At 33.3% G+C, this 26,683-nt stretch overlaps 4 protein-coding genes across 7 annotated transcripts; 3 read left to right on the top strand and 1 right to left on the bottom strand.

The window, feature by feature from the left end:
• Positions 1-1,148: 1,148 nt before the first annotated feature.
• LOC101205514 (glucosidase 2 subunit beta) lies at positions 1,149-4,180 on the bottom strand. 2 transcript variants are annotated; one of them, XM_004144467.3, is made up of 6 exons: positions 3,916-4,179; positions 3,593-3,706; positions 2,524-2,619; positions 1,918-2,094; positions 1,686-1,833; positions 1,149-1,599 (listed from the first exon to the last, which is right to left on the bottom strand). In XM_004144467.3, the coding sequence occupies exons 1-5, from the start codon at positions 4,022-4,024 to the stop codon at positions 1,730-1,732; spliced, it is 600 nt and encodes a 199-aa protein (XP_004144515.1). In that variant the 5' UTR covers positions 4,025-4,179; the 3' UTR covers positions 1,149-1,599; positions 1,686-1,729. The 2 variants fall into 2 exon arrangements, with proteins under 2 accessions (XP_004144515.1, XP_031744257.1); XM_031888397.1 differs by having other exon boundaries at positions 1,149-1,833; positions 3,916-4,180.
• A 1,308-nt stretch (positions 4,181-5,488) lies between these two features.
• LOC101206534 (GTP-binding protein TypA/BipA homolog) lies at positions 5,489-13,257 on the top strand. The gene is made up of 19 exons (XM_011660388.2): positions 5,489-5,945; positions 6,109-6,183; positions 6,587-6,737; positions 7,066-7,134; positions 7,553-7,725; positions 7,815-7,952; positions 8,200-8,325; positions 8,413-8,511; positions 8,818-8,938; positions 9,218-9,281; positions 9,437-9,491; positions 9,565-9,689; positions 10,148-10,221; positions 11,083-11,132; positions 11,765-11,851; positions 11,977-12,027; positions 12,117-12,200; positions 12,377-12,427; positions 12,780-13,257. The coding sequence occupies exons 1-19, from the start codon at positions 5,592-5,594 to the stop codon at positions 12,861-12,863; spliced, it is 2,031 nt and encodes a 676-aa protein (XP_011658690.1). The 5' UTR covers positions 5,489-5,591; the 3' UTR covers positions 12,864-13,257.
• A 6,537-nt stretch (positions 13,258-19,794) lies between these two features.
• On the top strand, positions 19,795-21,943 carry LOC101206779 (cyanidin 3-O-galactoside 2''-O-xylosyltransferase FGGT1). 2 transcript variants are annotated; one of them, XM_031889378.1, is made up of 3 exons: positions 19,795-19,914; positions 20,002-20,040; positions 20,156-21,943. In XM_031889378.1, exon 3 carries the CDS (start codon positions 20,254-20,256, stop codon positions 21,637-21,639), a length of 1,386 nt encoding a protein of 461 aa, XP_031745238.1. In that variant the 5' UTR covers positions 19,795-19,914; positions 20,002-20,040; positions 20,156-20,253; the 3' UTR covers positions 21,640-21,943. The 2 variants fall into 2 exon arrangements, with proteins under 2 accessions (XP_031745238.1, XP_004144600.1); XM_004144552.3 differs by having other exon boundaries at positions 19,902-20,040.
• A 2,019-nt stretch (positions 21,944-23,962) lies between these two features.
• Positions 23,963-26,436, top strand: LOC101207016 (cyanidin 3-O-galactoside 2''-O-xylosyltransferase FGGT1). Of its 2 annotated transcripts, none has more exons than XM_004144553.3 (3): positions 23,963-24,116; positions 24,609-26,153; positions 26,271-26,436. In XM_004144553.3, exon 2 carries the CDS (start codon positions 24,702-24,704, stop codon positions 26,121-26,123), a length of 1,422 nt encoding a protein of 473 aa, XP_004144601.2. In that variant the 5' UTR covers positions 23,963-24,116; positions 24,609-24,701; the 3' UTR covers positions 26,124-26,153; positions 26,271-26,436. The 2 variants fall into 2 exon arrangements, with proteins under 2 accessions (XP_004144601.2, XP_011658689.1); XM_011660387.2 differs by having other exon boundaries at positions 23,963-24,121.
• The last annotated feature ends 247 nt before the right edge of the window (positions 26,437-26,683 follow it).

Genomic DNA, 26,683 nt, shown 5'->3' with positions numbered 1-26,683 from the left:
CTTTATCTATTGCTTCTCCCCTTCAAATCTTTTAGTTAATGGATCATCTAACATGGTGTTAGAGGAGGCCATCTTAGAGATTTCATAATAGTCCATTAAATGTTGCTCAACAATTTGTAATGTTGTGGTAGACTTGTATTGTAAAGTCAATAAATCATGAAATTGATGCTTTTAGTTTCAACATCTACAAACTTTTTGAGGCAAATATGTGTTTAAGAATTGAGAAATCTATTTGTTTTTCTGATGTGGGTTCCTAGAAAACATGCTTCCTAATAACTACTTTAGAGCATTTTTAACGAAGTCGAAAGTATTTCTAACGAAGTCGACAAACAAAGACAAATAGAGGAACGAAAACAATATATAATTGACACAAAAAATCACTAACGGTGTGTTAGAAGTTATATCCACATGTAGCCTATCAAGAAATAAGACGAAAGAAATTCAGCAATGGGCAATATGCGGCTCCCGTTTGTTCTAATGGATAGTGAATAGAGTGGAAAAAAAGGTCTACGAATTAGAGTTGGTAAAACATAAAACATTTGTGCTTAATCATTTATAACACAAGATAAAATATTTGAGGGATTTCAACAATACTCACATTGATAGTAGTGTAGAAGTGGTCTTATCGAATAATTTCACTTTGAGTTGTTTGATTTGTTTAAAGAGGGGGAATCTTTAGGGGTGAAACGCAATGATGATGATTAAATTTAGATTGATAAGGGAAAGCAAAGGCATGTGGGTGCAGGCTTTTTGGTGAAGATGAGGGGATGTTTAGTCCAAGAAGATGCTGTGAGATTAGAATGAAGAGAAGGAAAGAAAATGGTGGGTTTTGTGAATAAGAGAATTGGGTTTAAAAGGATAATGTTTTGTGTCTCATAACCCCATGTGAATTGTTTGCACGCTTTTAGCTTTCTTATGCTTTGTCCCCAGACCACTCCCACATGTAGGGTATATGCCCTATTCGTTTTCTTAATTCTGCCACTAATTATATCATATACCACTCTTTCCACTTCTTTACAATTTCAAGTGCCTGCCAGCCATTTCAACCATTTTCTCTCTCTCCCTCTCCTTTAGAGAGAATTTGGGGAAAAAAAAAACAAACAAATGTAATATGTCAAAAGCTGACACATTTTTTCACTCAGTCCATGTAAAAAACATTAACATGAATCTTCGATTGGGAATAGATGAATTTGAGGTTGAAAATGAGACCCCAGTTTCCATTTTTGGAAAACTTGCCCTCTTTCATGTACACCAGATTTTACTTTTACACAACGTTCATTTGGTTCATTGCATAATCAAAGGCTGCAAACTTCGACAAAAGTTATTGAGGTCGTGCAAGACAAACATTGTAACAAAATTTGTTCTTTTTGATATGGTACATTGAGTGAATCTAGCCCAAATGTTACAACATTGATATAGATTGGGTAGGCAATCCATTGTGTTGTTGTGATCTTTATATATAAATAACAAGGTTGGGTTTAGGCAGCTAATCTATCATGGTCTGTTAAGACTAATGGATCAGTAGTTCTTTATCCAGCGTGTTGAGCTTTGTGAGCATCTGAAAGAACGACATCACGTAATCGTGCTGATAAGAGAAGCCTGGAGAATGAATGAACATTGATTGATAAACAATTTAGACTAAGAGGATAGACTGGAGAAGTTATATATGGAACTGGAAGATGTACTTGGGATTATAGTGAAGATTAAGGAATGACGATTGCGGCTCGCTTCAACGGTGTCGTCTTCTCTTAGATTTCACACGACAACGGTTTGCCCAAATGAGGATTGCAAAACTTGTGAGAGCTACCTGTAGGATTATTACTAGCTTCAAACCTGAAAATTGCAAGTTAAGAGTTACAACAATGATCAGTTGAGTATTGTGTATCTGTTTTGTAATGATTGAAAAAAAAATCCTACCAGTTAGCTTTTGGAACAAGTCCTCCTTGGTGATTTCTTCCTTAACTTTTCTGATGACTATATCAACATCTCGGGTGGTTGAAATATCATTTTTGCTCTTGTACATATTCCCCCCCATGACACATGTGTTCGGGCAAAAGATATTACCCTCATATTCATCACTTCCATCACAGCAATCTACAAATAAATATTGAACAGGGAGCTAGAATTTAATTTTAAAAATGAAACTAAAACCCCAAGCTTCTCTAATTAATTGTGGATTCAACATAAGTAGAAAAAAAAGGCAGATAGACTATGGAAATGTCACAAAATGGTTTGTGTGGAAAAGTTTTAGAGAAATGGAATGCTGATTGTCAAGTTTAAACCACTAATTGCAGATTTTAACCTGAATGTAGACCTTAAATTGTCTTAACATAAAGCAGGAAGAACAAATAATCAGGAAAAGTAGCGAATGAGCCATAAGACTGTCTCATTGCATTACAGACACCATATAGAAAGATTGTTCTAAAATCCAAATCAATAAATTTATGGTGTTTCAATCGACATGCTTTTCTGAGTCATATGCATAAAAAAATAAGGAAATTAAAAGATCTGATAGATAGTTACCACATATATGATCGTTGACACGGGAAGAAAAAATAAACCGTGGTGTACTTCCCATATTCCGACAATAGAATTTCCCTCTTGCACAGGCAGATGTACCTACATACATAAATACAAAGATCAGAGGTCAAATCCATGAGCCAGCAGCAGCAGAGCACAGAAAAAAAACTTGTCTGATCCTTGCACTGGGTTAGTGAGTGTGTGCCTGAGTGTGGGCTGTTCTTGGGCTATTTGGGAAGGTTTGTTTTCCTTTTTTTTACTTGACCAATTGCCCATGCTGGAATTTGAATTTATTACTTAGAAATAGCACTCAATTTTGAATTTTCCACCATTCACAAATAGCACCCTTGTTGGCCAATTGTTTTCATATTTCACCATGGTACCTTTCATACAGAATTGAAACGGAGACCCAAACAAAAATTTAGCTTCTTTTAGTGGCACATTCAGACCATCAATTTTTTTGGGTGGAACTCCTTGATAAAACTGGGACTGACTATTATTTTGAATTTATGCGTGCATTCTCCAAATCTTTCGCAAACATTTCCAAATATTATGTATGTGATCTTATCGGAAAGTGTCTATGATAAGGAGGGAATAAGATTTTGGGAGCTTATGCAGAAAAAAAGCAGTTCGTCTTGATCTTCTGGCCGAGTTTCCACCGAGAAAAAGCCCAAAAAAATCATTCCTTTGGATATGCCATTTAAAAAGTTGAGTTTTGGTTTTTGTATTAGTCTCGGTTTTGATCATGACACACCAAGATGTGTCATTAGAACAATTCGCCAAAAAGTGCTATTTTGTATTTCTAACGATTTTCCTTATCCTATTCCTACATTCTAATGATACAGGACAAAATAGATACAGTATCAAGTTGATGAAAATTCAGAAAGAAAAACCAAGTCAAGCTTTTCTAGGTTAAACATGGCAAGTCTTCTTCAATAGTTAAACATAATACAATGACTAGTAATTGTTGCGTTTAGTTCAATACATACTTTCACAGCTATTTCAACTTGAGGTTCATCTTATAATAGCAGTAACTCTAATGACTAGATTTTAGTAAGAAGTAAGAACACACCAGGCTCATCGGTTCCATCAACGCAGTCACAGAAATTGTCATTGAGACGATCTATAGTAAAAGACCTAGAACCATCCTTGCATTTTATGACCTCGGAGGAATAATACTTCTCATCTGCAATCGAACACACGTTTGAATTCAGGAAAATTCACCAAAAAAAGACGAATTTAGCATCAATTCACAACATGGGTATACCCCAAAAAGGGGAATTAGCTGGAGAGGGAGAAATGGGGATAAAAATTCAATAATTGAGCTTCGAAAAATCAGATCAAGGGGGATCATTAAGAACAGAGTGAGATAGAGAGAGAGAGAGAGAGAGGTACCGAGGGGGTGAACTCCGATGAATGATGGAGCAGAACGAACAGACGTGAAGAATAAACATATGGAAAGCAGCGAAGCGAAGGAGGTAGACTTTGGAGAGCGGGGTTCCATGTCTGATTAAGCTTCAATGCAATTGGAGGAGGTGAAATTGATGAAGGAGTGAACGCAATAGCAAGTCAGTCCGGAGATTTGACTAGCCGAGTGCCGGTCTTCCCCGCTCGGACGTTCCCATTTGGGCTAATCAAAATGGTTATTACCTTTTTACCAACGTTGGAATATAATATGAACAATTAAATTGTTTTATCTTTTTAAATAATGATTTAACCAATTCACCTATGCCATAGTTTTAATTTTTCACATACATATACTTATTCTTACTTATCAAATGTGAAAGCTTCTTTTATGTGGAAAATTAGCTGATCCCATTTGCATGTGTGAGTCAACTCAAATACTAATTATTCTTTGAACTATAGGTGGGATATGCTTTTGTAGAGGGGATGAACTCGTAGTATCCGATAACGTTTAAAGTGGAGTAATTGTTTTAGGGTTAAAGTCTAAAGAGTACTTTGGTATATTGTTACCTATCGTATTTGGTGTGACTTTAATTTTTGTCCATGAACTACCTTATATCTTTCCTTAGGTAGTTAGTAAGGTTATGAGATGTTTCTTTTGTTGTTTTATGTGGCTTGTATATTCTATTATTGGAGAACTTATACGGGATACACGTTTATCAAATTGGGACATTCTTTGTTGAGTCGTGGGTGTTTATTCTTCTAGGTGAGTGGTAAGTTAGTTATTGTCTCAACTCATTTTGTTATTCTTTTGTGATCTTGTGCGTATAGGATCCAATTCTCAACTTAATATATTTGAAAAAATAAAATAAAATCACCACACCAAAAGTAAAAATATGAGTCTGTAAGGAATTGTTGAGTAAAAAGTTCAGAATATGTTTTATGCTTTTTCACATTCACGAAGTGATATATATATTGATAGAAGCGTGAGTTTTATTTTTTTAAAATTGTTTTTCTAAATGTAGTGATAAAAAAAATGCAAATTTTGAAAACAACGTTTGTATGTTTTTATTTTTATTGTATCTAAAATTTGCATTTTAAAATTTAAAATGCAAAAGTATATAAAATACATGTAGTAAATGTGGTGTATGAGTAAGGTTAAAAGTTAATTTATATAGATTATAATTTTTTTAGTACAACAATTAGGGGTTGAAAATTCAAATATTCCGTTCATGAGATGAAAGTTAATGCAAATTAGCGTAACTTGCTCTGACCTAACTTGATATATTTGAATTTTAGTAAAGTGGTTTGATATAGTTTCATATATGACATTAAAAAATTTGTTAACCCAGTTGAAATGTACGGATGCTTTCTTAATTTCTATAGGACTTTTCCGATTATTTATTTTTTACTTTTTCTTAGGGATCTTGTTAATAAATAAGTTTTGTATCCATTTCAAAAAATTAAAAATCTAAAAAAAATGAAATACAACTTTATCTTATAAATTATTATATGTTTTATTTTGTATTTTTATTTAAATGTTTTTAGAAATATAATACTTAGAAACGGATGGGAAAAGAAAGAACGAAAGAAGAAAGGAAGTGTTAAACCCTATCACAATCGCCGGAAGCTAAAACCTCTTAAAAGCTCAGCCGTCTCCGGCGGAAATGGCGGGTCCATTACTCCGTCGTCTCTGGTCATCATCTCATAGATCCATATCTTCCTCCTCTTTCTCCTCTTTCCATCTTCAATCTCACATTATCTCGCCATCATCCGTCTTCCCCAATCTCCTCGCGCGCGCTTTTTCAGCAGCCACGGCCACTGCGGCTGCTGCCGTTGCACCTAGCAGCGACCTTGATCCGAGCCGACTCAGGAACGTGGCAGTGATTGCTCATGTTGATCATGGAAAAACAACTCTCATGGACCGTTTGCTCCGGCAGTGCGGCGCGGATATACCACACGAGCGAGCTATGGATTCGATCAGTCTTGAGCGTGAACGAGGTATCACCATAGCGTCCAAGGTAATTTCTGCTGATTTTTGTACATTTGTTGTTTTGGTTAGCTTGTAGGAGGGTTATTCGATTGATAGATGTATGAAGAATCTAGGAATTGTTGTAATGGGATTATCTGATTCTTATCTGCACTGGATGGGATTAATTTTGTTTGTTTGTTTTGTTTTGGCAGGTTACTTCTGTTTCATGGAAGGAAAATGAGTTGAACATGGTTGATACGCCCGGTCACGCAGATTTTGGTGGAGAAGTATGTTTTAATTTCACCAACTTGTGGAACTTGGATTTGTTCATTTTGATCGAACATAGATTCAGAATGTGAAGTTTTCATTTTTAAGGACCATATTAGGACGTTCTGTTTTTAGAAACTATAAGAAAGAAAATTGAAGAACTCTATCATAAATGTGTTAGGCATAGTTATAATTAGTTCAATTACCCACGTGGTGAATACTGAATTTGGTTCTTCGTATCTACTCAACTTGTCACCATGATTATCCTATCATCGAAATAGGAATTCCTAGATTTAATTTTCCATTTTTTCTTCTGATCCTTGATTATCAGAGAAAGAAAGTCTTTCTCCAACCGTCTATGAGATTCTTGGAATGCAATGCATCTGACTACTACCATACACGACTTGGGTCTATGTAATGTAGGTTGAACGTGTTGTTGGAATGGTTGAAGGTGCAATTTTAGTTGTTGATGCTGGTGAAGGTCCATTGGCACAAACAAAATTCGTTCTTGCAAAGGCCTTAAAGTATGGGCTGCGACCTATTCTTCTTCTAAACAAAGTAGACCGACCATCAGGTATTTGCTAAAAACAGCACTTTACTTTTTTAATTGAACATATGCTCGAGAAGACCTGTCTAGAGAGGCTTTAAATAAACTAAATCAATAATTAAGAAGCACTTTACCAGAAGAATAGCAGGTTAATGGGTTAAGTTAGTTGTGTTTGCTCCTTATCGTGATGAACTATTGGCAGAAAAGTGCTTCTATTTATTTAGTCCTTTGATGCATTATAGTGTGGCATTCATCACAGTTCTTTTTAACTCCCTCACTTGTTTCCAGCTTGCCATCTTTTGATAATTAAGTTTAGAACCAATTGTAGTGACTACTCCAATATTTCTTAATGCAGTATCTGAAGAAAGGTGTAGTGAAGTTGAGAGCTTGGTATTTGATCTATTTGCAAATCTAGGCGCCACAGGTACTTATAATGCATGAAGTTGATCCCTCTAGGACTCCCTTGATTACTACTTCTTTATTGTTCTCGCTGTATAAATCTCTTGTACCTTGAGTTCATATTCATAAAGAAGATTTTGTTTCCGTTTCAAAAAAAAAAGAAAAATGCAAAATGTAATGCATGAAGTTGAAATTTCTACACTTCTTCACCTGGTGTAGTCTTAATTTATTTTCTAACAGGTTAGGGTTGTTTGGAAATGGTTCCAAACAGTTTTGTTTCTCTATTTTCTATTTTTTATTTTAGTAACAAAAATTCATTGAGTACGTTTGACTAACTTTTCTTTAAAATGCTTTCTTTCATTTTTTTCGAAAGGAAGTTATTTTCATGGAAAGAAAATAGTAATTTAGTCTAACAAACTAATTCCGTTATAACTTTTATTTAGAGGAGCAGTTGGACTTTCCTGTTCTTTATGCTTCTGCTAAAGAAGGGTGGGCTTCCAATACTTACACTAAAGATCCTCCTGGCGAATTGAGAAATATGTCGCAGTTGCTTGATGCTATTATAAGACATGTTCCTCCTCCAGCAGCAAAACTTGACGAACCGTTTCAGATGCTGGTAGGTGTTTTTCAGTTATCTTCTAGCTTCTAGAAATATAAAATATTTTTTTACAAAGAATTTACAACATATTTGATAGTGTCTTTTAGGTTTCTATGATGGAGCGCGACTTTTATCTTGGACGAATATTGACTGGACGCATTGCTTCTGGTGTCGTTCGAACTGGTGATAGAGTTCACGGACTCCGAGTCAAGGATTCTGGGGTTGAAAAAATTGAAGAGGGAAAGGTTTGTGATTTATTTTATAAAATTCTTAAAAAAGATCAAGGTCAGATTTTAGGGCTTGTTGGACAACAATTTATCTGAAAATTTGAATCTGTTTATGGTTTGGATGGGCACTTGTAGGATTGAAGACTAAGGCAGGGTCATCTTACATTAGTTATATCTACAGTTCTTATTTAGAGAGTTATTCTTGACATTCATGGTGAATTCTTATTGTACAAACTTTGAGATCTATGTTAATCATGTTTTGTAGGTCGTGAAATTAATGAAAAAGAAAGGTACAACTGTCGTTCAAATTGATAGTGCTGGGGCTGGTGATATAGTGTCAATGGCTGGGTTGGCAAATCCTTCCATAGGCCATACTGTGGCCAATGTTGAAGTACGTTGTTTACAATTTACATTCCCTTTATCTAAAGAGTTTATGTTGTGCTTCGCTGATGTTTTCCTTTACTCTTGTTTCTTCCAGGTTTTGGCTGCTTTGCCTACTTTTGAATTGGACCCTCCTACTATTTCAATGACTTTTGGTGTTAATGATTCTCCACTGGCAGGTCGTGATGGTACACATGTGAGTTCTCTGTTGAAATTTGGAATTATCAGCATTATAGTGATTCTACATCATTAGGTATTTTAGTAATACTTTATCCTTGCATTATAGTGATTCTACATCATTAGGTTTTTAGTACTACTCTATCCTTGCATTTAGTTTTCTTGCTATTGCAACATTGGGAGGATGGATGTGTATCAGCATTATGGTTTGCTGGTAATTTATAGTCATAACCCCCACCCCATTTCTAGTCTGTTTGAATCTAAACGTTGAACACAACTAGAAATGATTTGCACTACTCACATACTGCTAGAACTTTATTTGTAGTTGACTGGTGGAAAAATTGGTGACCGGTTAATGGCTGAAGCAGAAACAAATCTTGCCATAAATGTGCTTCCAGGCTTGTCAGAATCTTATGAGGTGCAGGGGCGAGGCGAACTTCAACTAGGTGCCCTTTTTTGGAACCCTCCAGTTAATGAAATTCCCAAGGCTTGGCTTAAGCAAGATGACACCACTTTTATTCTTATTATGGTTATTGATGAAAGTTCGGTTTGAGCTTTGTTTTTTCAATAGCCGATATGCGTTTTTCTGGTTAAATAAAAAAAGCCTAATTAGAATAGTTATTCTTTTCTGAATACTCATACTTTCTTAATTGTCTTTTCAGTTGCATTTTATTTTTCTATCAGTATTTTAATCCTTTTGAAGCCGTGTGTGCTTATTTAATCAGGTATCCTAATTGAGAACATGAGACGTGAGGGATTTGAGTTATCCATTTCACCGCCTAAAGTAATGTGAGTTTACTGATGCTTCTGCATGGAGTAGTTATTCATGTAAATCTCATTCCTTGCAGTTGTCTCATGTATTTATTTGTATATGCATTACATGAAAATTTCAAAAGAACGGAGAGTACATAAGATAATTGAGTTGATCTACATTTTTGCATCAGGTATAAAACTGAGAATTCAACGAAGCTTGAGCCAATTGAAGAAGTCACCATAGAGGTAAGATTTTTGTATATCTAATTGTTTCTGTTATTTTCTGTATGCAAAATTCAAGCATTGTGGTTCGATTCAGGTTAATGAAGAACACGTTGGTTTAGTTATGGAAGCCTTATCACATAGGCGTGGTGAAGTTACAGAGATGGGTCCAGTCCCAGGAAACATTGGCAGAACTAGATTGTGTTTGACATGCCCATCCAGGTAAGAAGACTGCATATTGTCCATTTTGGTTTTACCCTTCCCCTAGAATTTAGAATAGTGTTCCTAGCAACTGAATGTCTTAATTCATGATTTAATGGTAGGAAACATAAGAACATTGTAGATTCTGGATAAAGTTTATTGAGTTCGATGCTGGTGATTTGAGAATCTTCAAATAGGATTGATATAATTTGGCTTAATGCATATTGCAAAAAAGAAAAGGGTTAACTGTCAACAAATGGGTGTTTCATTGGATTTATTCGTAGTGGTGGGTTATTATAATATGATGTACGTATAAAATTGAAGTGTATCCCTGGTTGGTACCTCTGTTATCTTTTAAAAAAATTTGAAATTACATTTGTTTGTTTTCAAATTTCTCTTTTTGTGAAAAATGCATCCTGATGGTTATGATCTTTGCGTTCCATCACACTGATGAACTTTTTTTATCTGCTATTTCTCAGGGGCTTAGTTGGTTACAGAAGTGTGTTTAGCAGTGATACACGTGGAACTGGTTTTATGCATCGAGCATTCTTAAGTATGTATTTTGAGCTTGAATTTCTTTTATTCTCATGTTATTGTTTTCTGCTGAGAATAGCATTTTGATTTGCTTTATTTTTTTCTTATGCATTGGCATTCGTAAGTATTTCATTACGATCTCTGTATCTTTTTTGCACCTTTTCAATTTGACTGAGCGAGCAAAGGTTTAAAGAGTCTAATCACTGGAGAATTCTTGGCATCTTAATGTTGCTATTTTCTGGGATGGATAGTTGTGCAAATTAGAGTTGCACGTTTTGCTATTTTCCAAGTTAAATGAGAATTAGTGACTTCACATTTTACTGTTAGTAACTGTTGGAGGACTCATGTGCCTGGTTACACCCATAACTTTGTACTTCATTTTTGCATATACTGAATTATATATCTATTCTAAATACTAATTTTGAAATCCTTAGATCTTTGACTGTACCGTCTTCAACTTGTTATGTTAGCATCTTAGTTTCAAGAACTCTTGATATTCCCCTAAAAAAAGTTTCAAACTTTCAAGAACTTATCCTTCTGCTTGTTTGTACATATATTCAATTATATACGTTTGTTTAGGAGCTCTTTTTGATACCCTGAATTCATTTGATTCATAGACCTATTATCTTTCATGCTGTGAGTTGGTCTAAATGTACATTTTGCTTTAATTCACCACGCTTTCTTCTCTCTTGACCAATCGGAGACTTCTTTTGTAACTCCTTGGCGTGGGCTTTGGCCCCTTTTTGTAAATTTCATACATAAATGAAGAAATGTTTCTTACCCAAAAAAAAAAAAATAAAACCCTGAAATAATTTGATTCTATCATTTTTGCTCCTACATGTTAATATTTGTAGTCTGAATCTTTATTTTTCTTTTCCAGAGTATGAAAAACATCGGGGTCCTCTTGGCAATGTTCGAAAAGGAGTACTGGTATGTTATGCAGAATTCATTTAAATTAAATCAACTTCATTATTTATGTTATGGTCTTCTCTTTGTTTAGGATTTTTTTTTAAAATGTAGTTTTTAGTACTTATCTCTTAATTCACTGGAGATGGAATCACAAATTTTCTACCTCTAGACCTGGCATTTTATAGAATGGCAGACTAGTCATAATATAAACTACTATCTTTTTACTTGGTATTATGAAGTCGTGATAGCTAGGTACATAAGAAAGAGCTCGAATGGAATGACTTCAATCATAGTGACCTCTTATTTAGGATTTATTATTTAATATCTTATAAGTTACCTTGGCCACTAAATGTAGCAAGGGTAAGCAGTTGCCTTGTGTGAATGGATTGAGTTTGACACAAGCTGTCCTGAACACATGAAAATTAAAAAATTGAAATATTTGCATTATGATAACGTTAATGTGTATTGATATTAGAATGGAAGAAGTGTCTTCATCCAACCGTCCACGCACAAACAAAAATTAGCAATTAGAGTTTGCATGAATCCTTATTTTCTGCCTTTTTCATATTTTGGTCCGCAGAATTGCATTTCATTATCCATCTTTTTTCTTTTGGGAGTTGACCCACATCTCTCTCTCTCTCTCTCTTGAATAGATATCAATGGGATATGGAGCAGTTACAGCTCATGCTTTAATGAGTTTAGAAGCTCGAGGAACTCTTTTTGTAAATCCTGGAATGGAGGTTTGTTCAAATATGGCAACTATGTTGTTTCCATTAGACCGAGGATCCACTTATCTTTTCATTGTAGATAATATCTGGGTTCTCGGAAATGTTCTGTTTAGTTTTCCTGATAATTTGTGTTGCAGGCTTATGATGGAATGATTATTGGAGAACATTCTAGGGACTCAGATCTTGATGTAAGTTGAGAACTTTATGTTTAGACTTTGACTTTGGATTAAACTTGTTTCTACTTGATTTACGTGGTCTTCAATTTTCTTTTTTCCAGGTTAATCCTGTAAGAACTAAAGAACTTACCAATATCCGTTCTGCTTGCAAGGATGAAAACGTGAAGCTGTCTCCACCCCGACTTGTATGTTATTTCTACATTGAGTTTCAATCATATATAATTTTGTGTTAGTGTGAATCCAGTATCCAAGACGTGGGATTCAGTTCAAGAAAGTCAGGACACGAATAGGCTGAAAAGCTTCATTATCTTTTTCTAAGTAGATTACTAACACTAACATCTAATTCTAAACTTAAATGCAGATGAGTCTCGAAGAAGCGATAGGATACGTTGCATCTGATGAACTTATTGAGGTAGTTTATGCTTATTCATTCAAATTGTCTTTCCCATCTTTATGTTCTTTGGAAATTGTTGCCTATGTACCCAACTCGTAATATTCTGATGCAAAAACTACAACACACTTTAAAATTTTGTTATTTTTTACTTTAACATTTAGGGTCAGATAATGTTTTTGCGTTGTTGTTGTATGGTTACTGATGGAAAACAATTATTTAATGAGGCTACGACACACATGACGCATGCTTTCCTTCTTAACAACGCTTGGATGTTGCATTCAATAATATGCACGTCTTTTAATGATCATTGGGCACAAGTTCAAAATAGTTTCTCTACTAATGGTAATCAAAATTGCTTCCTTGGATGCAGGTTACACCAAAGGCCATTCGTTTAAGGAAGAAATATTTGGAGGTCAACAAGCGCAAGACCATGAGTAAGAAGCCCAAGGAATGAACTACCTTCCTAGCCTTAATACCTGTTTTGAGTTGGGTGTACTAAAAATGCCTGATCGATGAGTAATTGGTCATTCAAGCGTGCATCCACCATCATATTATATTCTTTTCAACTACCCAAGTTTAGGTGGGCAGAAAAAGTAATACGAAAGAAAAAAATAAATTATTATTCTCTTGTAACATAGTTTAAACAAGTTTTTATCTGATTTTTAGAGCTGAAGCTGTTAAACATCAAGCAGAGTAGAACAATTATTTCCCCTCTTGTATCTATTTGTTGGGCACTTCAACAAATAAAGTATACAGATAAGACATACCGTGTCAAGTAGTAATTGGTTTCAAGAATTTACATCATCTCAAGAATATAACAATAGCTAATTCAATCATATTTTCTTTCATTTGTGAAATCTTTTTGGCAAAAAGAAAGCTGTAGGCTTAAGTTTCTTGTGTTCCCTATGGTTAAGATGAAAAGAAACAAAGTGTAATTGATGGACATTTCTTCTTTTACTTGAAGAATCGGTTTGTGGTTTGATCTATATGGTACAATTCTTCTAATCTTTCTTGGCCATTTTTGTTTTGCATCTTTCCAAGAATGACTGCAGAAGAATGCCTATCTTCACTTCACATACAACCACAAAACACAACTTTTGAGCGTTGTATCTTCCCAGTCTCTTCATAGGTTTCATCACCTTTTGTCCTTGAATTTGTTGCTTTTGTTGATAATAGGTACTACAAACCAAACTCAGTCTTGTAAGCCCAAATGTGAAGTCAATTGGAGCAATATATTGCCATGTCGCTCAAGTTTGAAACCCCCAAAACTTCAACCTTATCGAAATGAACTGCATGCTCGTATGTAGAGCAACATTAGAAACCAAGGTTGTTTCTCAATTCTCATACTTGAAAGTGATAAAGAGAGAAGGAGACGGAAAGTTCAAAGAATATTGACGAATGAGTACTATCTGGTGCAAGAAGAGGAATCTCGACGGAGGGAGCCACCGTTGGTATTAGTTTTGTGTGTATAGTACGCATAGGTTCCGGTCCCATGGGTACCTACCCCATGGCAACCACGTATGGATGTCCAGACTCGGATAACTACGATTAACGCCTTCTTGTCTCGAGCCCCTAGGCTTTCGTGCAATACTGGGAGCGTTAAAAGAGGAATTCGAGGTGAAGTGAACCTCCACGCATTCAGTTGCCTTTCCTTTAATCGTTATACAACCTCCACGCATTCAGTCGCGAAGGCTTAAGTTGAAACTCGGTTGACTCCTAGCAAGACCGAAGCTCCCGTAGAGGAGCTGAGAAAATATACCCCACCCTCATAACGTGGATAAGAAGGGAGGAAAGAGAAGGGAAAAAGAAAGCCTAAGAGCTAAGTTTTCCTTCTTATCCACGTCATGAAGAAGCCTAAGAGCTAACTTTTCCTTCTCTCTCAGTAAGTTAGAAAGAAAGATTGAGACATCGTTTTCTATCTGTCATTATTTAAACATTAAAAAAGTCAATCCAAATATGCCCAATTTAAATGATATTGAAACTTAGAATGGAATCTATGTCCACCAAGAGACTTGAACTACTACCTTTTCTTTTGTGATTAATTTTCAGTCAATTAAGCCTACTATGCATCATTCATTCCACAAATATTGGTTCTAAATGCTTTTTCCATAAATGATTATAAGTTGAAGATGAGTGGGTGAAGTTAGTCTCTATGTTGTTTTTTGTTAATGGTATTATCTTATTAACATGATAGTTTTTTTTCCAGTGGTTTGTGAAAAATGACAAAAATAGAGTGAATGGCTGAACTATTTTTAAAAAATTGAGTGATTTTTAAATGGAAGTCGTTCAAATATCATATCTTTTAGTAGCTTGTTATCGATAAATTTTCTGATGGTAGGATGAGTGTATGAATTGACTATTAATATTACACCTTTCATTTTTTTTTTTAGATTTACATATTAAAGATTTTGCTTAATAGGCTTCTAGGAAGAATCTTAATATAATTTTTGATATTATTTTATTTACTATCACAATCTTATTTTATAGTTCAACTCTTGGTTTAAACATTGTACTATTATTAATTTATTTTTGTATAGTTTTATTTAGAGATTCTTAACTGATTCTTATACTTGTTTCACTACTTTTTAAAAGAATATTATATTTTGATATTCTTAACATTCTTACATCTAAATCACACCATTTTATTTAGTTTTATTTTAAAAAGTCCAATTTATAATTTAAATACTAATATACAACTTTATTAAACATTTACCAAATTTTAAAAATTAATAACACCTAAATTATACAAACTAAGGATTCTCTTCATCTCCCTCTACGACGACATCGCCTTGTCTTCGTCTACGTTAAATACGTTTATGACCTGTGTTAGCAACATTTAGTCATTGGGTCTGTTAAATAATCTGTTCTATATCTTCCATGACTTCATCACGCATTAAGCTCAAAATTTGTAAATTGTTTTCCATAGAGAAAGAATGTACGTCTTGAACAAAATTTATTTTGAACAATTGCAAATAATATAATTAAAAACATGTGCATGCTTGTATTAAATTTATAAAGCAAATCATATTAAAATTCTTACCATGTGATAACAGAGAGCGCCTTCAGATGCGATGAAGCGTTTGGTAATCGAAGAGTACCAGATAAAATAGTTATCTGATACTGTCGGCTCGTGTGTTGCTACTGTTTCTGCACAAAAATTATATCGCAATGCCGCATTGCTATATGCTTCGCATGAATCTTACGCCAATCTTGATCGTGTTTGCCTTTTAAATCAATTTGGTGTAGGGCCATATCCGTGGAGCAAAAATTTGGTGGCATTTGCAGCATACCGAATTGTCGCAATACACGGTTTGATTGATGCTTCTCAACGAGATGAAAGAAAATCATAGGACCCACGTAAGTCCACACCGCTTAACCATTATGACATCGATTAGGAAGCAATGTCATAATGGCAAGTGTGTATGATGTCCAATTAATTTGTTTAAAAAATCAAACAGAAGTAGGCAACAAAAAACATACTTACACAACATTCATACAATATTTTATTACCTGAGAGTATATCGGCCAATCAAATATCATTCGGTAGGTTAGTAACATATTTGTTGAGTGTTCTGATGAAGGTAGAACACCACTCCATCTAATGTATGAAAGAAATTATTAATAAGTTATAGATATTGCAAATTTTATTGTTTGGATGTTGTGTAAGGTCGACCAACTGACACCTGTAGTGGTACATGTGGTGCCACAATAGGAAATCTGTCATACACCCATACTTGTAGCAACATCAATGGGCCAACAATTTCTGATGACCGAATATTACTCGATTGACACAATTTCCTATACAACCATGTAAGACATGCAATACCCCAAGCATATGTACCAGCCTGGTCAAAATCGATGAAATGCTTTAGTTCTTTCATGCTCTTTATAAATTTGCACCTTTGGTGCTGATTACCTGCCTTAAACACCAAATCTTTTAGTTGCTTCGATTTGTATTTCTGATTGAAGTTGCTAGCAACATGACGAAGACAATATCGATAGAATGCTGAGGTTCACTCCAACCTACCTCTTCATTGTTAATGGCAGAAATAATACCTCTATGCCTGTCGAGATCAAACAAATACCATCTCTATCAGTAACGTATTGGTGCAGTGCATAAAGGAACCATGACCAATTGGATGCGTTTTCCCTTTCCACAATATCAAATGCAAGAGGAAATATATATGACCATTTGCATCGATAGATAAGGCAATTAACATTTTACCCTTATACTTTTCATACAAATGAGTTCCGTCGATCTAAATTAATGGCCTACAATATATCTGAACACTTCTTTTGCAGAACCAAATGACCAGAAAAATCTTTCAAAAATGGTCGTATACTTGGAACATCAGATGAAAGAAAAAACCAATCAACTCGAGTTTTTGGATTATAATGTACAACGACACTCAACCAGTATGGAAGCTCGTTGTATGATTTCTCCTGATCACCAAAAAAATAGCAAATAGAGCTTTTCTCTCACTTCCCACACTCATCTGTCCTTGACATTGTAACGGTACTGTTGTTTTATAATTTCCACGAGCATAGACACAGTAACACTAGGATAAACTCTCACTATGTTTTGAATTTCAACACTCATGAAATTAGAATCGAGTTGTGAGTGATCTTGTGTTAAGTCTGAGTACAAACGAGAGTGCTCTCCTTCGAGCACAGTGATATCAAACATTTCGTGGCTCTTACGCTTACTTCCAAGTAACCTTCAATTACAACCATTGCTCCACTGTTTGCATTGAACATACTAAATATTTTGGTTCAATTCGACCACAATAATTTCGTACTGTTGTGTCACACAATACTTTTTAACGGCCAACTGCAGATCTTCCTTGCAATCAAATAACATTCTCTTCTTAATTAAACATGATGTGTCTACTGATACATTTCTATTTGTCAATGTAGACTCTTGTTCACAAATAGAATTCGCAATGTCCCAATCTATTTGTGTAAATATCTCAAAAGGGACCATTTCGTTCTCTTCCTTTACATTTTCTTCATTATCAAACAATTCACCAACCTCTACATCTATATCACTACCTCTATCATTATCAGGTTCAAGAATAACTAAATATTCAGGTCACAATGACATATATAATTAGTTGTTAAATATGAAGGTCACCATTAAACAAACTAAAAGTTACTACTTATTAAACATATAGTACAAGTTTTCTACATTTGAATTACCTATATACTTGAAGTTTAGGAAATCTGTTAAATACCTTAGGACTTTCTCAATGTATTTTGAATTTTACATAAATAAAAAAAAAAAAAAAAATATATATATATATATATATATATATATATTTTAAGAAGCAAGGTTATATGACCAATTCAATTATAAGGTTAAATATTGGGATGTACCGCATATTATGTGTTATTGAAACCAAAAATGAGAAAGAAAGGAAAAGTTGAATGAATAAAGATGGATAAGTCCATGATATTATATTAATTAGCATTGCATTACTCTCATGTTTAATGTAGTGTGTAGGCAATTGAGATAGTTTGTTTGTAGCTCTATGCTGCAATCACTAATGATTTTCAATATATTTACATGTAATTGCATATTTAAATCTTACTTCAATCTATGTCTTTTTTTTCTTCTTCTTTATATATATAATTTTTGTTCATTTTTTATTATCGTGTTTTTAAAATATTGGTTTTTTTACCTTAAACTTTTAACTTCATTTATTTTAATTGGGATACCCTTAAAAAAAATGGTCCGAGTTCACCATTTAAAAATAAATGATAGTTTTTAAAAGTTTAATGTATAAGACGAAGAACTACTTTTTTAAAAGTAAACGGATTAAAATAAACTAAAGTTGGAGAATACAAAATTAAAACTATAAAAATAAGACTATTATAAAAAACAATATTTTTTATTTTGCAAGAACAACATAAATTATATATCAATTATGACGTCAAAATCTTGTTTGTTAATTATTTTTTATTAATAAATTGTTTAAAATATAACAAATTTGAAAATGTTGTATATATATTTGCCATTGTTATGGGGGAGGAGGTTGCAATCTTGTGTAGCAACAAAATAACAAATTTAGTTAAAATTTATCAAATTTGAATGTTGTTTGCAAAATACAATGTTTTTGTGCTATTTTCAATATCGTGTCTAATTTTTTGAGCTATTCAAATACACTATATTTAGAATATATAGATTATCATATATCAAGACGAATGACACTATATATTTATTACCAATTTTTTTACCTTCTACGTGTCCCAAATCTGTTGTTTATAACATTATTCATACTTTGACCTATACTATGTTTGAAAAATCTTAATTCTATTAGTTATTATAAAGTTTGATTAGTTAAACGACCGTCATTAGAAAATCGTTATTTCTTTTTATGTAAGAAAAACTTTTCGACCGTCATTAGAAAATCGCTATTTCTTTTTACGTAAGAAAAACTTTTCGTCGTTAAATGCATCGTAATTACAGGGAAAATAACAATAAAATCATTTTATGGAAGGATAGTTAAATGCATAGTTATAGGAGGAAATACAATCTTAATATGAAGTTGTTATTATATCAAAGACACGATTTTAGGGAATGATATAATTATAAAATCAAATTTGGGAGATATTTCAACTACACTTTAAAATTCAAATTCAAACTTTCTTAAAATAATCAACATCCTAATTATTTTATAGAATGATTTAATTTTAATTTATTATTATGTTAAATGAACAATTTTGTGGAAGAATCGTTAAATGCAAAATTATAGGGGAAATAACAATATTATTATGAAGTTTATTAATATGAAGTTGTCACATCGAATGCACGATTGCAGGGGAGATGCAATTCTAAATTCAAATTTTAGATATCTTTCCATTAAACTTTCAAAATATTAACCAAACCTTACCAAAGGAGCAATCAAGAAAATTATATTATCAATCATTTTATTGGCTATATATATATATAATTTTGAATTATATATGAATACAAAAAAAAATATATGAATTAAATAGCTATTAGTGTGTATATATAATTATGAATTATATAAACAAATTGTTAAATAAATTATATAAATCTATAAATCTGAAAATCTAGAATGAATGAAAGACATCAATCTAAGGAATGTTATCGAATTAGATTAATCCGAAGATAAATATTTATTTTATATTTTTACAAAACTGATTGATTTGATTTGCAACTACAGTGTATGTATGATTTTGGTTTATATTCTATATACAAATTCGTATTTGGGATGAAAGAATTTTCGTCTATAGTTAGATGAAAAAAAAAAGAAAAATGACTACTCTGTGCGGTTTTGGTATAAATGAAATTTGGTTGGAACTGACTATTTTCCAATTTGTTATTAATGCCATTCTCAGGCTTTTCTCCAAAATGACTCAAATGATCCAAAAAGAAGTTGTTGATATGTGTGAAGTAGAAGCAGCCACGTATCAGACTTCTTACATACATATTCTTCGCAGATCTCCATTCCATACTACTCTTCTTCCTTTATAGTATGGTGAGTTATTCCCAACAAACAATCTTTTGGCATTTTTCTTTTCCCTTCACTCAAATTATGTGTTTTTATGGTTTCTTTAATGTGTAGTAAGTGAGCCCTATCTGCAACGTGGTCTTTGAAGCTCAGGTAAGTAACATTCAAACAATCTTTGATTATCTTCAACTCTTTTATATTTCTACACCACTTTTATCTTATTATGGTTTCTTCTTATCAGTTTTATTGTTGTTTTGGATTAATGCAGAACGTGTTCTACATCTCTACTACCCTTTAAGTTCATCCTCTTGATTTCAATCATTGCAAACAAACTTCGATTTATTGTTTCATCAAGGCTCAATAACAATGGAAGAAGCCCCTTCAAGCCTTCACATAGCAATGTACCCTTGGTTTGCTTTAGGCCACTTGATTGCATTTCTCCAAATTGGCAACAAGTTAGCCAGTAAAGGCCACAGGATCTCCTTCTTCATTCCATCAAAAACTCAACCCAAATTGCAGCCTTTCAATCACTTTCCAAATCTCATTACTTTCGTCCCCATCACCGTTCCTCATGTTGATGGTCTCCCTCTTGGAGCTGAAACTACTGCTGATGTTTCTCACCCTTCACAGATCCCTCTCATCATGACTTCCATGGACCGCACCGAACCCGAAATCGCTTCTCGTCTTCAAGAAATAAAACCTGAAGCCATCTTCTATGATCTCGCGTGTTGGGTGCCAAAACTGGCACATCCATTGGGGATTAAATCAGTTTATTTTTCTGCTGTTTCTCCTGTCACTATGGGTTATATTCAGTGCAAATTATGGAAATTTCCTGGACATTATAATTTAACTCAAGATGATCTTTTGCACCCACCTCCTGATTTCCCATGTCCATCAATCAAGCTTCTTGCTCATGAGGCTCAATATTTGGCATCCTTTGGCCAAATGAAATTTGGCAGTGATATCACTTTCTTTGAGCGCAATTCCAGGGCATTATCCCAATGCAGTGCTATGGCATTGAAATCATGTAGAGAAATTGAAGGGCCTTTTATTGAATATCTTGAAAGCATAGTCAAAAGGCCTATATTTCTGCCAGGATTTGTGAATTTAGAACCGCTAACCACAAGTTTAGAAGAAAGGTGGGCAAAATGGCTATCAAAGTTCAACTCTGGCTCAGTCATATATTGTGCATTTGGAAGCGAGTGTATTTTGAACAAAAACCAATTCCAAGAATTGTTGTTGGGTCTTGAGCTTTCAAACTTACCATTTTTCGTTGCGCTCAAACCACCTGATGGCATAGACACGGTCGAGGCTGCCTTACCGGAAGGTTTCGAGCAGAGAGTTGAGGGGAGAGGGATAGTATATGGAGGATGGGTTCAACAACAGCAAATTTTGGATCACCCATCAATTGGATGCTTTATTACACATTGTGGGGCAGGGTCTTTATCAGAAGCAGTGGTGAAGAAGTGTCAGTTAGTGTTGTTCTCTCGTACTACTGATCAATTGTTTCGAGCAAGATTGATGAGCAAGTTCTCGAAAGTTGGTGTGGAAATTGAGAAAGGGGAGGAAGATGGGGTTTTTAGCAAAGAAAGTGTGTGTAAGGCAGTGAAGACAGTGATGGATGAAGAGAATGAAAGTGGGAAAGAAATCAGAGCAAATAAAGAAAGGTTAAGAGAGTCATTGGTTGACAAAGATTTGGAAGAGAGTTATATTAACAATTTCATCCACAGCCTCCGTAGTTTGATTGCTTAAGTAAAAAGGAAGGAAAAGAAAGGGAGTCTCTTTGTTCCTTTCACTTCTACTTAAAACAAACTAGATCTTTCTATCTTAGAAGTTAGTAATAAGTGAGTTGGTTGTTTTTTTCCTTTCGAAATTAATGTTGTAGCCTTTTCCTTCAGGTTAGTGGCTTTTATTTAGGAGCTAAAGGCTTAGTGGAATTCATTAGAGGAAACTTTCAATGTTAGTGTATTAGTGGGTCCTTTGTTTTTCCCATAACGACTTGTAATATGTTTTCAATGCAACGAATGAAGAACACTGAGTGCAACATTTTTCTCTGGTTTTCGCCTTTTGTTCTCTTCCTTTGTTGTTTTCTATTACAAGGCATCAAAGCACCTTCAAGTTCTTTGTTTGAGTTTAAATACTCACAGAAGATGAAACACAACATTTCATGAGTTTTAAAGATAACCTCAAACTTTCATAAAGGGTTCAAAACAAAAACCATTCTCCTTTCAAAACCATTAAAATTTTGTTTGAAAGGGAACTTGAACAAATGGTAAAATAAGTTATAATAATTAAGTTTTTAGCGCACACACTTTATTATTTGTAAAAATAGTAGAAACGAAGTTCAGTCCACACATCAAAAGTTAAAATATCACAAATGTCCATTATTAATATATGTTTGATACACCTTATGATATACCTAGTACCCCTTGATACATCTGATATTTCTTGATACACTTGATGCACCCGATACATTTACACCTGGTACTTCTTGATACATGATATTTCTTGATACACTTGATACTTCTTGATACCTGATATTTCTTGATACACTTGATACTTCTTGATACACCCGATACATTTGATTGATACACTTGATGCACCTGATACTCTTTGATACACAGTTGAAACATCTTGATACACATTATAATACTTCTTGTTTTACTTGATTTTTCTTGATACACTTGATACCCCTTAGGCCTTGATAGTTTGATACACTTAAAAGACTTCACTTATAAGTTTGATACACCGCTAATAAATTTTGTTATGCTTCATTGGAACACTCAACAAATTTGACACGTTTGATGTACATGATATGTTTGATAAACCTGATGCACTATACAAATATATTTAGTATTTTTCACTTATAAAATTGATTGATTAAATGCATTTGATATGCTTGAAGTCATACTTATACACTTGATATACACTTGTAAACTTGATTCATATATTTGATAATGATTCACTTTATTGATATGTTGTAACAATATATTGTTGATATACTTGATAATGATACACTGAGTTACATCATTCATATACTTAAAAATATTCTAGTGAACTGCATAAAATTTAAAAAAACAAAAATCACGTAGTAAGTATATTAACCAACTAATATATATAATATAAATATATCACAACACTAGTATACAAAACTGAAACAAAGTAAAACCAAAACAAAATTAATGTAAAAGTTTTTTTAAAAAAATTTTGGAATCAAATTCAACTCAAAATACACATCGAAGAAAGTAAAAAAAAAAAAAAAAAATCACAAATGTAGTTAAATTACTCCGATCAACAACCACTATATTTCATATTGCAATTATTGTATTATTGGTATTCTAAAATTAAGATTAAGACAAAAAGAATAAATAATTTTTCTAGTATAAAAATAAATAAATAATTAGAGCTTTAAAAAGTGGGAGAATAAATAAATAGTGAGTAAGACATTAAAAAGATGAAGAAAAATATGTTATTCAAAGGTAGTTTAGAAATAATAACAAATTTAAGTCGAAGAATTGAAAATTTTGCCATACTTATAAAATTCTAAAAACTATAATTGCTATATCATATTCTCAAAATACTACTTCATACAATTTTCTTGGTTAAATGTTATCCCTCACTTATTTGAAAGTTAAAATAAGTTTGAACTTAGAAAAGATAAGAGAACTACTCACACAATTGGTATAAGAACTAAAACCATTAATATCTTGTTTATAAAATAACTTTAAATTAAAAACATCTCTTAGGTTAATTTAGTGATAAATTTATTTAAAGTTGTCTTGTGTTAAAAAATAATCAATTTTAAAAAATATTATTTGGTTTCATTTGATAAGGAACTCTATTTTAAATTATCAATTTTTTTTTTAAATTAAGCATATACACCATAGTTCAACCTTCAAATTTCTTTATTAGTTATTTACTTTTTTTAGCAAAGATGATCCTAAAAATATTTATGAAACTTTGAAATATTTTATGAGTTATTTTGGCACAAAATGTGAAGGTGAGGACATTTTCTTTCATAATTTAGGCTATTTATTTAATGCATTCATTCATTTTTTTTGCACCACACATACATTGTGTACTCTTTTTTTTTTATTATTATTCTCCCACCTCCTTCGCCTAACTTTCCCTTTCTTGCTCTCTTAGTTTTTCTCTTCCCCAACCATCCAATTCTTTCGTTTGCAAATGAAAACCAAGTAGAGGACATAGATTCATAATCCTTATTACTTGTGAGGTTTACCCAACTTTAACTTATTATTTATTTGCATATTATTTGCTAATCTTTTTATGCTAATTTTATACATTCATTAGGTATATATTTGAATTTGTTTCTAAAAGAAAAGTATCTATTTGAGTTGTTTGTATTATTTAAATTTGTTGAACTATGTTTAGATTCTTTTGAATATTTAAATATAAGTTGTCAGGAATATATTCTCTCCTTCGTCTCTTACAAGTATGCAAATCTGCTGTTTTTGTTTTTTTTCCAAGAAAAAAGCATGGAGTTGGATTATCAATATTTATTTTTGTAATTTGAAAAGTCAAGATCTGATTTTGATGTTTCATCGATAAAAAGTTTTAGTGGTAATAGTTGTTTTGAAAGGGAGTTTTTCTTCCCCAAATTGCATAACAAACAAAAATGAGTTTTTGTCTGTGTGTAAAGTTGAACCTACTTTCTAATACATCTTTGCTTTCAATGATTCTATTGTTCATTTGAACTGCAGAACTTGTTCTACATCCCTACTAATCTCTAAGATCATCCGGTTGATTCAATCATTGCAAACATACTTGAGAAAAGTAGTAGCAGAACACAGAATATGACTTCTAAGGAGGAGAAAAAAGAAACAACCATGGTGGAAGAATCTCTTTCAAGCCTGCACATAGCAATGTACCCTTGGTTTGCTTTTGGCCACATGATTCCATTTCTCCAAATTGCCAACAAATTAGCCAATAAAGGTCACAGAATCTCCATCTTCATTCCATCAAAAACTCTACCCGAATTGCAACATTTCAATCACTTTCCAAATCTCATTACCTTTGTCCTTATCACTGTTCCTCATGTTGATGGTCTCCCTCCTGGAGCTCAAACTACTGCTGATATTTCTCACCCTTCACAACTACCTCTCCTCATGATTTCTATGGATCTCACTGAACCTGAAATCGCCTCTTGTCTTCAAGACATAAAACCCAACGTCATCTTCTACGATTTTGCGTATTGGGTGACAAAACTAGCTGATCAAATGGGCATCACATCAATTTATTATAATGTCGTTTCTGCTGTCACAGTTGGTTATGTTCAGGGAAAAATATGGGAATTGTCTGGACATGATACTTTAACTCAAGACGATTTTATGCAGCCACCTCCTGGTTTCCCAAGTTCCTCAATCAAGCTTCATGCTCATGAGGCTCAAAATTTTGCATCCCTTAGCCATTTGAGATTTAGCAATGGTATCGCTCTCTTTGATCAATTTTCCACTTCATTTACCAATTGCAATGCTTTAGCATTGAAGTCATGTAGAGAGATTGAAGGACCTTTCATAGGCTACATAGAAAATGAATTGAAAAAGCATGTGTTACTGTCAGGAGCTGTGGATTTAGAACCACTAACCACAAGTTTAGAAGAAAGATGGGAAAAATGGTTAGCAAAGTTCCACTCTGGCTCAGTCATATATTGTGCATTTGGAAGTGAATGTATTTTGACCAAAATCCAATTCCAAGAACTGTTGTTGGGTCTTGAGCTTTCAAACTTACCATTTTTGGCTGTACTCAAACCACCTGAGGGCATCGACACAGTCGAGGCCGCTTTACCAGAAGGTTTCGAACAGAGAATTGAAGGGAGAGGGGTAGTGTATGGAGGATGGGTTCAACAACAGCAAATTTTGGAGCACCCATCAATTGGTTGCTTTGTTACACATTGTGGAGCAGGGTCTTTAAATGAGGCATTGGTGAGGAAGTGTCAGTTAGTGTTGTTGCCCCATGTTAGTGACCATTTTTTTAGAGCAAGAACATTGAGCAGCCATTTGAAGGTTGGTGTGGAGGTGGAGAAAAGAGAAGAAGATGGATTTTTTAGCAAAGAAAGTGTGTGTAAGGCAGTGAAGACAGTGATGGATGAAGAGAATGAAAGTGGAAAAGAGGTGAGAGCAAATATAGCAAAGTTAAGAGAGTTATTGGTTGACAAGGATTTGGAAGAGTCTTACATCAACAACTTCATCCACAAACTCCGTAGTTTGATTGTATAAGTAAGAAGGAAAGAAAGAAAGAAGTCTCTGGTAATTTCTTGCACTAGCAGTTAATAGTTATTATCTTTCTATAAATTTACTCTCTCTTCCTCCAAATTTCTCTAACAATTTTTTCTTTTACCTTTTACTTACTATTACAAAATACAGCATGAAGGAAGGAAGAGCTAAAGAGCGTTTGGGTTGTCAAAGCAAGTTTAATGTGAGATTTCATGGGTAAATAAAAAGTGTATTTAATTTAACTTTTTCACGTGTTTAATCTTTAACAGTTCGCTTGAAAAAAATAAGTGGGGTGATAAGACTAGATTGATTATTATTTTTGATCAACCCAAATAATAAAAACATTTAAAAAAAACAGCTAATGACATTTGTTTTTTTCTTCATATCGCGAATATAACAAAATTAGTGATATTAGACAATAAGCATAAAGTTATAAGATCATCACTTTTAAATTTGCTATTTTGTAAATTTAGAAAATACTAGTGATATAGACTCTATTATCATACTTTTTTTTTGTTATTTTTGTAAAGGCCCCGATGATATACATAACCCCAAAAAATCCG

The sequence above is a fragment of the Cucumis sativus genome, chromosome 7 (assembly GCF_000004075.3).
Source record: "Cucumis sativus cultivar 9930 chromosome 7, Cucumber_9930_V3, whole genome shotgun sequence".
NCBI lineage: Eukaryota > Viridiplantae > Streptophyta > Magnoliopsida > Cucurbitales > Cucurbitaceae > Cucumis > Cucumis sativus.
This window is presented reverse-complemented; position numbering and strand designations above follow the sequence as displayed.